This window comes from Pelobates fuscus, chromosome 8 (assembly GCF_036172605.1).
Source record: "Pelobates fuscus isolate aPelFus1 chromosome 8, aPelFus1.pri, whole genome shotgun sequence".
Taxonomy (NCBI): domain Eukaryota; kingdom Metazoa; phylum Chordata; class Amphibia; order Anura; family Pelobatidae; genus Pelobates; species Pelobates fuscus.
Genome location: NC_086324.1, coordinates 167,407,753 through 167,422,229, shown reverse-complemented (window position 1 = coordinate 167,422,229; position 14,477 = coordinate 167,407,753). Strand labels below are relative to the sequence as shown.

The window sequence follows — 14,477 nt, the reverse complement described above, 5'->3', positions numbered from 1 at the left end:
TTTTATTGTGGCATTTCTTACAAACTTATTTATATCGATATATGCTAAAAAAGGATTAAAAGTTTTTGTAGGGGCATATTTAAGACCTTTATTTAAAACTTTTAGCTGTATATTCGTTAGAGGTTTGCCTGATAGATTAAAAATCCCTTTATTGTCATCCTCATTTAGATTTTCCTTTAATTCTTTTTTAATCGCTACTTTTAGAATCTCTCTGTTCTTCCTTTTTTGTTTTCGTCTACCTGATCTTCTTCCTCTAAACTTCTTTTGCGGCCTCTGATTGGGCTGATATGGTCGGACTGTCTCTCTCGGTTTGATGGAATCTCTAAAAAAGATGTTTCATCGAATTGTTCAGAGAAAGAGAGGGCATGGTATCTGTTATGTTGGAGTGCATCATCAGGGGGACTGTTTCTGGTGTCTTCATATCTTTTATGGGTCTTCCTTTCCTCTCTTCTCCACGTGAGTTTACTATCTTTGTTTCGAATTTCTTTAGGGGACCTGTGGTCCTGGGTTAATCTGTATGTCTTTGGTCTTACAACTATAGGGGATTCTGTGGTTTCAATCTGTGTGTGGATCCTTTCTCTTCTATCAAGATTTTCTTTATGGTGAATAGTATCCATATTTGTTTTACGTATTAGTGCATTTGAGTGATCTCTTAGTTGTATTTCTTTGTGAGAATTGTGTGTATCTATTTTTCTGAAATCGTGATTGGCAGGTTGCCTTTGTCTATTGGTGTGTGGATTTTTATTCATCTCTAATTTTTGTTTGTTTGGTGAGATGTGTGCTCTTTTTGGTGAGTAATGTCTTCTCGTTACTTTTGGTGAGTGATTTCTATAGGGTGAGGATTTGTATGGTGGAAAATTCCTTTCTGGTGTGTGCATTCTATACCTTTTCTGTTGGAAATTAGCTCTATGAGTGAAATCGTGGCTATATAAACGTTTAGGCTTGGGGTAAAAATTTCTTTTTTGAGTCCCATATCTATTTTGATTAAATTTATTGGGGGTTCTATGGCCATCATAGTTCCATCCCGTTTGTGAATTTCGCTTCTTTTTGTTGTAACTGCGCACCTGATCGTGGGCGTAGTCATATTTGTCTCTACTAAATTTACTGATTTTTATTTTTTTAGTTTCTATTTCTGTTTTTTCAATATTTCTTTTTATTTTAAGTGTGGAATCATAATATTCCTCTGTGTCTCCAAAGGGAATTAGTTGTTCTTTTAAATCATTGATCTTTTTATCTAGATTCTGCAGTTTTTCATTTTTTACCTTTATGAGAGACTTCATAAGGCCAAACGTACAGAATTCTAGATGGCCATACCACTCTTCCATAAAGGGTCTATTGTCGGTATCAGAAGTTGGCATCTTAAAAAGTCTTAGTCCCCTAGGTGTTATTTTGTCTTCGATATACTTTTTTAATGTTGCTATTTCCCATCGTAATTTCATTTCTTTAATTAATGTGATTTCAAGTTCTTTCAAAAGCTCACGTGGGTTATCGAAAATAACTAGGGGTTCATCACAATTTATATCAATATTCAGATCTATATCTTTAAATACATCATTAATGTCAATAGTGTATTGTTCTCTGTATTCGAATAGTGTCATAGTTATATTAGGGCTGCCTATATGGGAAAAGTTGAAGTAAACAGTAAAAAACAAGAGAAATAGGCGCTCACTAAATAAACTTTTAGGGGGCAGCAGTGAACCGAGCAGGAATTCCCAATGCCTACTCAGAATAGTGAAACAAACAAGAAAAATAGTGGTAAACCGCGCCCAAACAGTACAAATAATAAAATCGTATACATACAAAGAACTGCTGAACGCTGTTGGAGAAAGTCTCACTCTGCAACGGACTTCCTCCACTTTGTGGAGCAATCTGCAGCGGCAATACATTGGTTGCCATGGTGATTGCTACTCTTCATAAAGAACCACCTATGGCACACTAGTCTATTCTGAGTTGTGGGTTTGATTGGATCAAAAACAAACCTTTATTTTGAGATGGATACATTTATTTATAATTTTTTTTTTTTTTTACACAAAACCCTAATTGTTTGAGTGGACACAAAGTGCATTGTCATGTTGGTAGCGGCAGTGAAGCACTGAATGTCTTTAGTCTGATTATATCAGCTGACAGTCTGATTGGATGTATAGTGACTGAATGCAATGCCGTTATGAGATGCACGTTGATGTTGGCTTGGGATCAGTGGGTGCACGGCTTCAGGTTCCACACAATTGGTTAGTGTTCAAACTAGAAGAAACTGGTCTAGTTGAAAATTCTTCATCTTGGGTAGAGCATTGGCTTAAAGGAAGAGTACAGAGTTGTCGCTAAAGGGACACTGGGTCACAGGATGTGCCGATCATTGGATCCACAGCTACCAGTTGGTATAAGTTTAATGTCTGCACAGGACTAGAGAATGCGTAGGTTAACATAGGGCTAGTGGATGCATGCTGCAATTTGGTGTAGGTTTTGCATAGGTCTGACTGCACAGCATCACTGGGTGCATGGCTGCAGTTTGGAGCAGAAGTAGTAGATGTATGGCTGAACTGAATTAATGCATGACTGCAGGACTAATGGTTATATGGTGGCATGCGGTGTAAGGTTAGTGAATGTATGAGAACGTTGGTTATATGGTGGCAGGTCAGTGTAGGGTTAGAGAATGTATGAGTTTGGTTGTATGGCAGCAGGTCAGTGTAGGTTTAGTAAATGTATGAGGTTGGTTATACGGCAGCAGGTCAGTTTAGAGTTAATGAATGTATGAGAACGTTGGTTATATGGTGGCAGGTCAGTGTAGGGTTAGTGAATGTATGAGGTTGGTTATATGGCGGCAGGTCAGTGTAGGGTTAGTGAATGTGTGAGGTTGGTTATATGGCAGCAGGTCAGTGTAGGGTTAGTGAATGTGTGAGGTTGGTTATACGGCGGCAGGTCGGTTTAGGGTTAGTGAATGTATGAGGTTGGTTATACGGCGGCAGGTCGGTGTAGGGTTGGTGAATATATGAAAACGTTGGCTAGTTGGCAGCAGGTCAGTGTAGGGTTAGTGAATGTGTGAGGTTGGTTATATGGCAGCAGGTCAGTGTAGGGTTAGTGAATGTGTGAGGTTGGTTATACGGCGGCAGGTCGGTGTAGGGTTAGTGAATATATGAGGTTGGCTAGTTGGCAGCAGGTCAGTGTAGGGTTAGTGAATGTATGAGGTTGGTTATATGGCAGCAGGTCAGTGTAGGGTTAGTGAATGTATGAGGTTGGCTAGTTGGCAGCAGGTCAGTGTAGGGTTAGATAACATAGGACATTGGTTGCATCTCTGTATTTTGTTTCTGTTTTTTGTTCCCTCAGGCGTTCATTGTGTTGACTTTGCTGAGTCACTCTGATAGTGCCCAGACAGGAGGAGGAGGGAGCCTGTATACTGTATAAAGCTAGCTAATCCCTTCCTTGTGCTTCATTCCTAGAGCGTAATCCTCGACTCATCCTATCCCTGCAAGCTTCACTATCCTGTATCATCATGACCAAGATCATCGCTGTGTTTGGAGCCACAGGTAAGTTGTTTGGAGGGAATTACTAACAGATATAATCCCAAGGAGGGGATCATTTGTCAATTTGTTTTTACATTTTTAGTTTTATCTTTTAACTCTGAATATTCTTTACACTGGGACTAGTAACTGGTTAAAATAAATACTGTCTCATACTCGCTCAGGCAGCGTTGCTGCCTGTTTTAAAAACTCCTATCCCCTTATACTGCAACCAGTCCGCCTTGGTTACTTTTTTAATCTGTGCAATAAACGTCTCCTGGAATTATCAGCATGGCTTATTGCTTCCTTATAACGAGCCATTCTGGGCAAAGTTCTAATACTGGCACATTCACTAGGAACATTCATTTGGTTTCCACGGTAACTGCTCCACTGTTAAAAAGTTGATCAAGAAATACCCATAATATTTTTCAGTTCTTCCCGACCTCGACTCTTCTCTCTTTCGCTCTTCTTCTCCTTTCTCAATTTCCCATCTCAACGTACCCCTCCTTTATATATGCAACTCACCCCTTACTATACTTAATATTGCTTGGAACCACAAAGTCCTTACCTTCAGACCTTCTCTCTTTAAAGGAACACTATAGTCACCTAACATACTTTAGCTATATAAAGCAGTTTTAGTGTATATATCATTCCCCTGCAATTTCACTGCTCAATTCACTGTCATTTAGGAGTTAACCCCTTAAGTCCGGAGGGCGTACTATTACGTCCTTTTAAAAGCGGCTCTAAACGCCGCCGGACGTAATAGTACGCCCTCCGGTTTTTAGTAACTTACCCGGTCGCCGGCGGTCCCACGCCGGCGATCGCGGTTGGGGGGACTCCCAGGGAGCCCCCCCGCGGCACATCTTCCTCCTCCGGTGCCTCCCGGTCATGTGAGAGTGAGGTCCTTGCGAGGACCTCACAATCACATGGCCGGTATAGCTGGCTCCAGCAATGCCAGCAGGGGGACTAACTGTAATGACAGTTGGTCCCCCTGCTGGCTGAAAATAAAATAAAAATTATGTTAAAAGTGTAAAAAAAAAAATTTATACTTAGATCATATATATATATATATTATATATATATGATCTAAGTATATATATACACATATACATACACACACATACACCGTCTAGGTGTATTTTAATATTAATATATATATAATTATATATATATATTAATATCAAATTACACGTAGACTGATATTGATTAAATATATATATAATTATTGTTATATATATATTTATAAATAATATAAAAAAAATAAATATGTAAATACGTAAAAAAATAAAATAAAATAAATAATTAAAAATAAAATATTAAAAAATATATAGATGTGTTTTATTTCGTTCTAACTGTATTGTGATATTAATATATATATATTTATATCAAAATACACGTAGAACGAAATAATATATATATCTATATACATAAATATATACGTATATATCACTATATATATACCTATATATAAATAAAAATATTAAAAAAAAAATATATATATATATACGTATATATACACATATGTATATATATACATATATTAATTCTACACATATATTTATGTAATAATTTTACATAATTGGGTATCCTAATTAATTACAATTAGCAGGACCTGCCTGACCACCCATGCCGAAAGTATAGGGAATTTAATTTGCTAGCACTATATTTAACCCTATAACTTTCCAAGACACCATAAAACCTGTACATGGGGGGTACTGTTTTACTCGGGAGACTTCGCTGAACACAAATATTAGTGTTTCAAAACAGTAAAATGTATTACAACCATGATATCGCCAGAAAAAGTTACTTTTTTTGCATTTTTCACGCACAAACAGCACTTACAGGGACGATATTATTGCTGCAATACTTTTTACTGTTTTGAAACACAAATATTTGTGTTCAGCGAAGTCTCCTGAGTACAACAGTACCCCTCATGTACAGGTTTTATGGTGTTTTCAAAAATTACAGCGTCAAATATAAGGCTTGTGTTTAATTTTTTTCACATTAAAATTCGCCAGATTGCTTACGTTGCCTTTATAACCCTATGGTAGCCCAAGAATGAAAATTACCCCTATGATGGCATACCATTTGCAATAGTAGACAACCAAAGGTATTGCAAATGGGGTATGTCCAGTCTTTTTTAGTAGCCACTTAGTCACAAACACTGGCCAAAATTGGCGTTTTTTGCATTTTTCACACACAAACAAATACGAACGCTAACTTTGGCCAGTGTTTGTGACCAAATGGCTACTAAAAAAGACTGGACATCGCTTATTTGCAATACCTTGGGTCGTCTACTATTGCAAATGGTATGCCATTATGGGTGTAAATTTATTTCCTGGGCTACTATACAGTCTCAAAGGCAACGTAACCAATCTGGCGAATTTCAATTTCAAATGTAACACGCTATATTTGACCCTGTAACTTCCCAAAACACCATAAAACCTGTACATAGGGGGTACTGTTTTACACGTGAGACTTTGCTGAATACAAATATGTGTATTTTATTGCAGTAAAAGCAAACAGTATTATGACATTGACAGTTAAAATGTCATGTAGAACGAAAAAAATAAAAAAAAAATCTTATTTTGTCCCATTTTTTTCATATTAAATTATGTTTCATAGCTAAATATTTGATATTAAATGAAAGCCCTGTTTCCCCTGAATAAAATGATATATAATAAGGGGGGGTGCATTTAATATGAAAGAGGTGAATTACGGTTGGACAGACATATAGCGCAAATGCCAGGTTTTGTTTACGTTTTGTTTCGTTCACAACTTGTACATTTGGCTGCGGTGTTAAGGGGTTAAATCACTTTGTTTCTGTTTATGCAGCCCTAGCCACACCTCCCCTGGCTATGATTGACAGAGCCTGCATGAAAAAAAAACCTGGTTTCACTTTCAAACAGATGTAATTTACCTTAAATAATTGTATCTCAATCTCTAAATTGAACTTTAATCACATACAGGAGGCTCTTGCAGGGTCTAGCAAGCTATTAACATAGCAGGGGATAAGAAAATCTTAATTAAACAGAACTTGCAATAAAGAAAGCCTAAATAGGGCTCTCTTTACAGGAAGTGTTTATGGAAGGCTGTGCAAGTCACATGCAGGGAGGTGTGACTAGGGTTCATAAACAAAGGGATTTAACTCCTAAATGGCAGAGGATTGAGCAGTGAGGCTGCAGGGGCATGTTCTATACACCAAAACTGCTTCATTAAGCTAAAGTTGTTCAGGTGACTATAGTGTCCCTTTAACTAAATGTTATTCTTTTTCTTTTTCTTTCTCCTATACACTTTAATTATGCTTTTTATGTTCTACATTCTACATATCTACATTCCCTAAATGGGATCTGTCGCTCTCTACAAACTCTTTTCATGTGTGCAAATATCCTGCTCTGTTGTAAATTACTGACCGTAAAGGTGTTGGTTACTAATGATGTGTATAGCAATGTGAGACTGCTTGGCATGTGTGTTGCTGCATGCATATGAGGTGTATTCTATTACAATTTACCATTGGACAGGTACAATATTAATTACTAATGGTGTGTATAGCAATGTAAGATGCATACTTTGCGTGTATGGGTAGCTGCCTGCATACCGTCAGTTCTAAGGTAGTGATGTTACCATTGCTCTAACCAGAGACCCAGCTATGAGTCCCCGTTAGACCATATCACCAGTAAGTGTCCTTGGGCAACACCTAAAGGTAAACCTATATCTACCTACCTCAAATACTCTGATTGTAAGCTTGTTTAAACCGGGTTTCCTTCCCCTTTCTATAATTGTAAATTGCTGGAGTTTATGTTGGTGCCAGTTAGATGCTGATAAAGAAATAAATGTTTAACCTATTATATAAATCCATTAAAACATTTTTTAAAACCTTTATTTACTGATCTGCAGATCATTGCCAGCAAAGCTCCAAACTTTATAGCTTCAGCTAGCTTGCCAAGTGTACTTTATTTTTGTGTAGCTTGTACAGCTGCCAACTCACAACGTGTCAGTAAGTTAAACCCAGTGCAGATAGACGTTTCCAGTACCCTATTTACAACCTCTGCTGATGGAAACTTCAGGCAGTGGCTATCTATTTCTTCTGAACAGCCCACCTAGCCTGAATGTAGCCGCGAAGACCACCCCCTATTTTGCTACTGATGCTCAGAGTCAGAACCCCCTTACAACACCTGAGAACGGTCCCCTGTATATTGCAGGAGGACTCCATGTATACTCTGATGGAAGCCCCATTAAACCTCTTGTTGAAGGCCTCCTGTTTCCTAGCACACACTGTGTTTCTGAATCCCTCTGTCTGCAGGACCTTGTTCCATAATATATTCTGCTCACAAAGTGGCCCAGAGTCTGGGCGAGGCAGATGATTGATTCTAGTTTGCAAGTTCCTCTGCATCCATTTAGCTAGATCAAGATATCCTCAATGGTTGTGTTGGCTGTTTTTTTTTTTTTATAGTATTTCTTTGTTTTTTTATGTGTCTGCACTTGTGTGTAATAACTGTACCCTTACTTCCCAACTCTTTTCTCTTTCCCAACTCTTCTAAACTTATTTTCATATCCCTATCCTTCCCTTATATTTTCTTATTTTAGTATTCTTTCTTGGCATTTTCTTGGGCAACAATTTCCCTTGGTTAAGTTGCTTTGTTATACTTGTATCAAGACCACATTTCCTGTCTTGTGTGTGTGTCTGTGACAGTGGAATTCACTGCTGGTGCTATTTAACAGATCCATCTCGGTAACTCACACTCTTTCTCACAGGTGCTCAAGGAGGTTCAGTAGCAAAAGCTCTCTTGGAGGATGGTACCTTCGTTGTCCGAGCTGTGACCCGGGACCCCAGTAAGCCGGCAGCGTTGAAGCTGAAAGAGGCCGGAGCAGAGGTGGTGGCTGCTGATCTAGATGACAAAAAGAGTTTAGAAGCTGCTCTTTCCGGGGCCTATGGAGCTTTCATAGTCACCAACTTCTGGGAGCATTTCAGTAAAGACAAAGAGATTGCACAGGTAAGACTGGTCTCTGGACCTTCTCTCCATGATTTAATTGGAACACACAAATAGAGGGATCTCGTGAGGTAAGCACTGTGTAGACACCACAATTAGAAACTCAGGAGGTCACGTTCAGTTTTTGTCCCAATTTATAGATATCCATAAACTGAGCCCTTATTCATGAGAAACCATTTGGTAAAACAAGGTTACAATTTCATCTCTCCCAACTTTTCAATTGACAAATTTTCAGTGGTGTGGCTGGAAGTGGGTCCATGGATCGGATTATCCCAGAACATGGGTGATTTCCACTTCCTGCTGATAACCATTTATGTAAATGAAAATGTAGTTAAGTGCAAACCTAACATATCTTTTCACTGATTTTGTGTTTTATTAAAAAATAAATTAAATAAAGCAGAATGCCTCACTTCATATCCACTTGAGGGCGATATGATCATATGATTTAATTACTGTGGATACTCAGTGATGTAGAAATAGTTGGCCGAGTAACATCTAGAGATTAAAGACAGAGATCTAAGAATAAAATTGTCTAAAATTACATTGCATTTGTCTTTTTTGAATTTTATTTTTTTGGGATGTTACCGATTTACTTCAAGCTCACATGATAACATTTCTTTTTTTTTTTTTTTTTTTTTTAAATTCTTTATTTTTGTCGTGCACAAGTTTAACAAACAGCCTTGGCTCGCCACAACAGCGGTATCAAGGTATGAATACGTACAGTACATAACATAGGTTGTGACATTCGCTAGACAGGCACATTTTTATGGTGGATGAGATGACTTTGTAAAGTTACCCTGCTAAATATAGACTGAGTTGGTGAGTAATTTCTCGCTTAGTTTTAAGGATCGCTGCAAAAATATCTGCACTAGCGCACCGCTGGTTAGATTGTCTATAAGGTAGCATGGATTAACAATCAGAATAACAATAATTATCACAGCAGCCTCCTACAGGGTAACCCGGCAGGGGCAGATTAACTGGTTCCAGCTTAGCTGTAATAGGTTGCTGCAGAAACATTAGCACTAGCACATTGCTGGTTATTATATCTATGAGGTAACATATATAAACAGTAATAGTAAGTCTACAACATTATCTCAGCAGCCTCTAACCGGATAGCATGGTAGGAGCAGATTAAATTATACTATTAACCATATGAATTCAGGCAACATGAGGTTATGGAACATCAGGACGGTAGCATTCATTCCATTCTCGTTGTGGGAGCTGTGCATGGAGTAGATATTGAATGCACCCAGACAACTGGGAGAGGGTATCCTGCTCGATGCACATTAGATTGGACAGCAAGTCCCATCTCCAGCAGTCCGAGTGCTTTATGGTTAAGCTGGTAGGTGTGCAATTAGTCAATCACGCTTGATACTTATGAGTAGGGTCAGAGTTCTGAGTGATTGTAGTAATCGCAGCTCCGTTGGTAAGAGTCAGCGACACGCCAGGTGAATCTCGTGCCTCTCGTTCTGTTCCGTCCATGAGGGCCCCACTGTCATGCTGTGTGTCTGCTTGGGGTGCCGCTGCTGAGTATCTGCTGGGTAGGAGGGGGACACGTGGCTGTACCTTGGGCTCTGGCTCTCCTGCTTACAGAGGGGGGGTAGCTCGGTGTATGGCGCCGGTAACGGTGCTTGGGGTGCTGCTTTGTGCTGTGCATCTCCCCTCCTCTTCATCCCTCTGCCTCCGTTAGTACCCGTTTATTAGGATGTGTGCTCGCCTTTGGTTTCCTCGTTTGTCTAGCCGGCGGGGTGCGGTGGCCTGCTTCTGGCTCTGTGAGTTGGTGCTTTTACTCGTGGCCGCCGCCATCTTGGCCTCAGGCCTTCTCAGCGGTCTGGCAGGTTCCAGCTTTGGCTGCGGCGTAAGGACCGGGATCACCCCCCCAGCCCAGGGGGGGGGGGGGACCGGGTCCGCCCAGAGGTGGTTTTCGGGCTCCTTTGGGCGGGATAGTGGAGCGGCGGCCGTCCACTCCACTCACCGCCAGGGAAGGTCCCGCATGGTGTTGCTGAGATCTCCCCTCCGGGGGACTAAAACTCTGGGAGCAAGCCTCTCCCCGTTCCGGGTAGCCCTTACTTGTCGATGGTCGCAGGTATGAGTGGACAGAATCTTTTTTCCGGGCTTAAAGGGTCTTCAATTGCAGGAGCTGATGGTCCCTGCGACCGCTCTGCTCGGCGGCCCGGCCCCGCCCCCCCATGATAACATTTCTAACACCAATTTAAAAGGAATATAGATAAAATCATCCAATTTGAAAGGATATTTCCCAAGTTTAATATTTATAATCGAATCACTCAGTGTATTTTTCGGTCTCTCTTTTTTTCAAAGTCCCTTTTAGTTGGAATCACAGCATATGTGACAAAAAACCTTGCAGTTAACCAATAACTAGGACACATTCACAAATCCTAATGCCATGCGCATGTTCTGTTACCTTTGGTTTCAGATCCTGAAATGGTACATGTTCTTAGCAGTTAAACATGCTTTGGATCAAAGAGGACTAAACATGGCTGCAGCCTCATTGCAGTAATATAAACCGAAAAGCTACTACAGATTTGTCCTTGACTCATGGCGGTTCCTGATTAATCTCGCTATACATTTTTTGATAAAGGCTCCTTGGAAGTTAAAACATCACCTTGTTTGTGTGGAACTAAAATTCCATAACTTGGAAACATGTTGTCCCTTGTTATATATTTTATTTCGTACTCTGTTATAGAAGGTAGGTGGTGGCCTCTAGCCATTAGCAACATATACTGGGTCCCTTTAATTTGCGGAGTTCCTTTGTACCTCTTTTTCTGCTGATTTCATTATATTTTGATGTATGTTTTTGTCTTTTAGGGAAAACTGATTGCAGATATTTCAAAAAGCCTGGGATTAAAGCATGTCGTTTTCAGTGGTTTGGAAGATGTCAAGAAGCAAACTGGTGGGAAGCTGGAGGTCCTTCACTTTGATGGAAAGGGAGAAGTGGAGGTGTACTTCAGATCTATTGGAGTCCCAATGACCAGCGTCAGGCTTCCCAGCTATTATGAGAACCTACTAACCTTCTTCAGGCCCAAGAAATCAGATGATGGGAAGACCTACACTCTAAGTACGTCTGCTGTAACCATCTTCTTAATTTCTGTTAAATACTTTACCTAAGGTCTGCACCAAAGTTTAGGGTGTTTTCTATCAAGAGTAAATTTGGAATGAGTAATGGGGATTTTTGACTGAGAAAAGAGTTGGACATGGTTTCAACAGCCGACTATATGATTAATCTTGAACTGATCTGAATTTGATATTCTTCCAGGATGTATGCAACGTGGGTCTATCCAGAAAGACTCATTGCATAAAGTTTGGCATCGTAAGTGATGCAGCCCAACTGTGAAGGTTCTGGGGTAACAAAGTTACACAACAACTCCTCCTTTTTGCCCTATCCTGGTTTGTTACCCAAGAATGCATTCTAGATTTTGTGTGTAGTCTGGTTTTGACTCGGCATCTGAATCCCAGACCTTCTTTATTCTGTAATCTTTAACTTTGTCCTGCCCTTGTCATCTAATTGTTATTTTTTTTTTTTAATTGTTTGCTATACTGTATTCTTTATTTTTATACATTATTCTAAGGGCTGGTAATATTTTTTTTAATTTTTTTTTATTGTATAGCATACTCTTTGCTATATATTTTCATGTTTTAGTATTCGAGCCTTAATTAAAAACAAAAAAAGGCAGTGGCTCCATTTTTTTTTTCTGCTGTCAAAACACAGGCCTCCCCGACTCAGCACAGAAATGTGTCAATACAAACCATTGCACTCACATTTTCAGACTTCTGATTCTTCACTACATTAATAATTGCAGGTATCCCGATGGGTGATGTCCTATTTGATGGAATGTCTGTAGCAGATCTTGGCCACGTGGTGGTCAGTATCCTGAAGTCTCCATCAGAATATGCAGGGAAGGACATTGGGCTGAGCACAGACAAGCTAACGGTGGAGCAGTATGCAGCCATATTGTCCAAGGCCACAGGCAAGACCATCAAAGATGCCAAAGTGAGTAAAATTCCTCCCTCCTGCCACTACCTGCCATGCTTTGAGTAGGTACATGTCTACTAAATAGCAAACAGTCAGCAGCTGCTTGCTGTCCTAAAGACTAGCTACTTGGCAGCTATTGTGACCTAATTGCTAATCCAGTAAATGAGGACCTGACACAGGTCCCCCATGACCCCATGGTGGGACACCTCATACAATTTATTAGGGGGGACATATTGCAACCCCCATGACAACACTTGTACCTCATGAGTGTGTGGGGGGGGGGGGCTATTAAAATAAAATTGACTGTGGGACAGTATTCCCCCAGCCCCCACTGTTTGACTTGATGGGTTTTTATATAGCCTTTTTTGGGGCAGAAGAAAAGATGGAAGTAGAAAAAAATACATCTAATGTTAGTACCATAACTACTTCACATTATTGGAAAATGCATGCTTAAAGTATCCTCAGCCGACTCTCCTTTTTGAGACTGGCTAACTGCTGCAGCTTGTAGAAAAAATACGAACCACTAGGAGTGTCCATCAGGCAGCTGGAGCACTTCGTTCCAGGTATAATTTTGCTGTGTATGGGGCTTGCGCATGCCGTATGCATTAAGGGGAAATCTCGCTCTCGACTAATGGGACTATCATGAACTGGTGCTCTTGCAAACTGTGCATTATGCATAGATTGTGTCTTTAAAACTATAGGGTTCGCTCTCTCCCCCCTCCCCTGCTGCACCTCTGCCTCCTGCGCTCGAGCCCTAGACTGCCCAAGGATTCTTCTCTCTCTAATTGTCTATCTTCTTCTACACTTACTGGAACCTTTTACATAGGGCACGTGTAGGATAGAGTGCCGATACGCACGCAACACATACATCAGATTTAGGCAGGCCAGGGGAGTGCAGTGGGGTACAGTTGGAGCAAGAAAACAGCGAGAGTAGACGGGCGGGGGACACAACAACCCGACAGATTTGCACCCGAGGGCGCGAAAACACATTTGCGGTGCGAAAATGCGCAAAAGCGGCACATACAATAGAGGATGTAGGAAATGTGACTCTATAATATAATATAATATAATATAATATATAAAAATCCTGACGTAAGGTGAACTCTGGCCGCAGAGAATTCAACCGAATACACAAAGCCTCATTTTTAGAATGTTATTAATAAAATTATGTATATGGGCTTCTGCAAAAGCCGAAATGTTCACATTATGCCACTGTTCCTGTCATGTAAAAATAAAGAATTAAAAAAAATAACCAAAAAAAAAACTATAGGGTTAAGGATACATGTTTGTGTTCCTGACGCTATAGTGTTTCTTTAACTAGACATTCATTTCAATTAGAGAGTAAAGGTGTAGCTGGGAAGATCTTAATTCATACCTTGCATGTCTCTCCTACAGGTTTCTCCTGATGCATATGAAAAGATGGGATTCCCTGGAGCAGCTGAGTTGGCAAACATGTTCCGTTTTAACCAGATGATACCCGACCGTGACGTGTCTCTCACATTGAAACTGAACCCTAAAGCCAAAAGGTTTCAGCAATGGGCAGAGGAGAACAAGGCTGCATTCAAAGACTTGTAACCAATGACTGCTGTTTACTCCAAGCCACATTTCTAACTAGTCTTAACTAGTCAAAGACGGTTTACTGTGTCGAACACTTCAAACACAGACACAAATTCTTTATTTTGTAATAAATCTAATATATTCTCTAGCTTCTGTGAGTTGTTTATTACTTTGCAAATCTGGAATCGGCTATGCTTGTCTCCTGCACAAAAATGGATAAAATAAGTGTAAGATCAAGAAAATACATCTAACAAATAGATATAGAAGTAGATCGATATAAAAGACAATGCCTTCTAAAAAAGAAAAAGAAAAGGAGAAAAATAGCAATACAGCTGCGGACAAGACAAAGGGTATTAATAATTTGTATTCACCTAAACCTCAAGAAAGGAGCACTACGAGTAGACTATCCCACGGAGAACGAAGAGAATCTACTGCTCTAGGTCA

The 14,477-nt window shown here is 39.9% G+C and overlaps 2 protein-coding genes across 2 annotated transcripts in view; one reads left to right on the top strand and one right to left on the bottom strand.

Moving 5' to 3' along the window:
* LOC134571986 (cyclin-dependent kinase-like 4) overlaps positions 1-14,477 on the bottom strand; it is a 176,802-nt gene that overhangs the window by 88,205 nt on the left and 74,120 nt on the right. The window lies entirely within an intron of this gene.
* Positions 3,398-14,078, top strand: LOC134570992 (nmrA-like family domain-containing protein 1). Its single transcript, XM_063429023.1, has 5 exons — positions 3,398-3,521; positions 8,250-8,488; positions 11,312-11,561; positions 12,304-12,494; positions 13,872-14,078. Exons 1-5 carry the CDS (start codon positions 3,488-3,490, stop codon positions 14,049-14,051), a joined length of 894 nt encoding a protein of 297 aa, XP_063285093.1. The 5' UTR covers positions 3,398-3,487; the 3' UTR covers positions 14,052-14,078.

What these genes read in the sequence shown, in the direction of transcription:
- LOC134570992 (XM_063429023.1), top strand. Translation starts at nt 3,488, where the DNA reads ATGACCAAGATCATCGCTGTGTTTGGAGCCACAG. An exon ending in CGCTGTGTTTGGAGCCACAG is followed by an intron (nt 3,522 to 8,249) that starts GTAAGTTGTTTG and finishes TCTTTCTCACAG; the next exon opens with GTGCTCAAGGAGGTTCAGTA. An exon ending in AAGACAAAGAGATTGCACAG is followed by an intron (nt 8,489 to 11,311) that starts GTAAGACTGGTC and finishes TTTGTCTTTTAG; the next exon opens with GGAAAACTGATTGCAGATAT.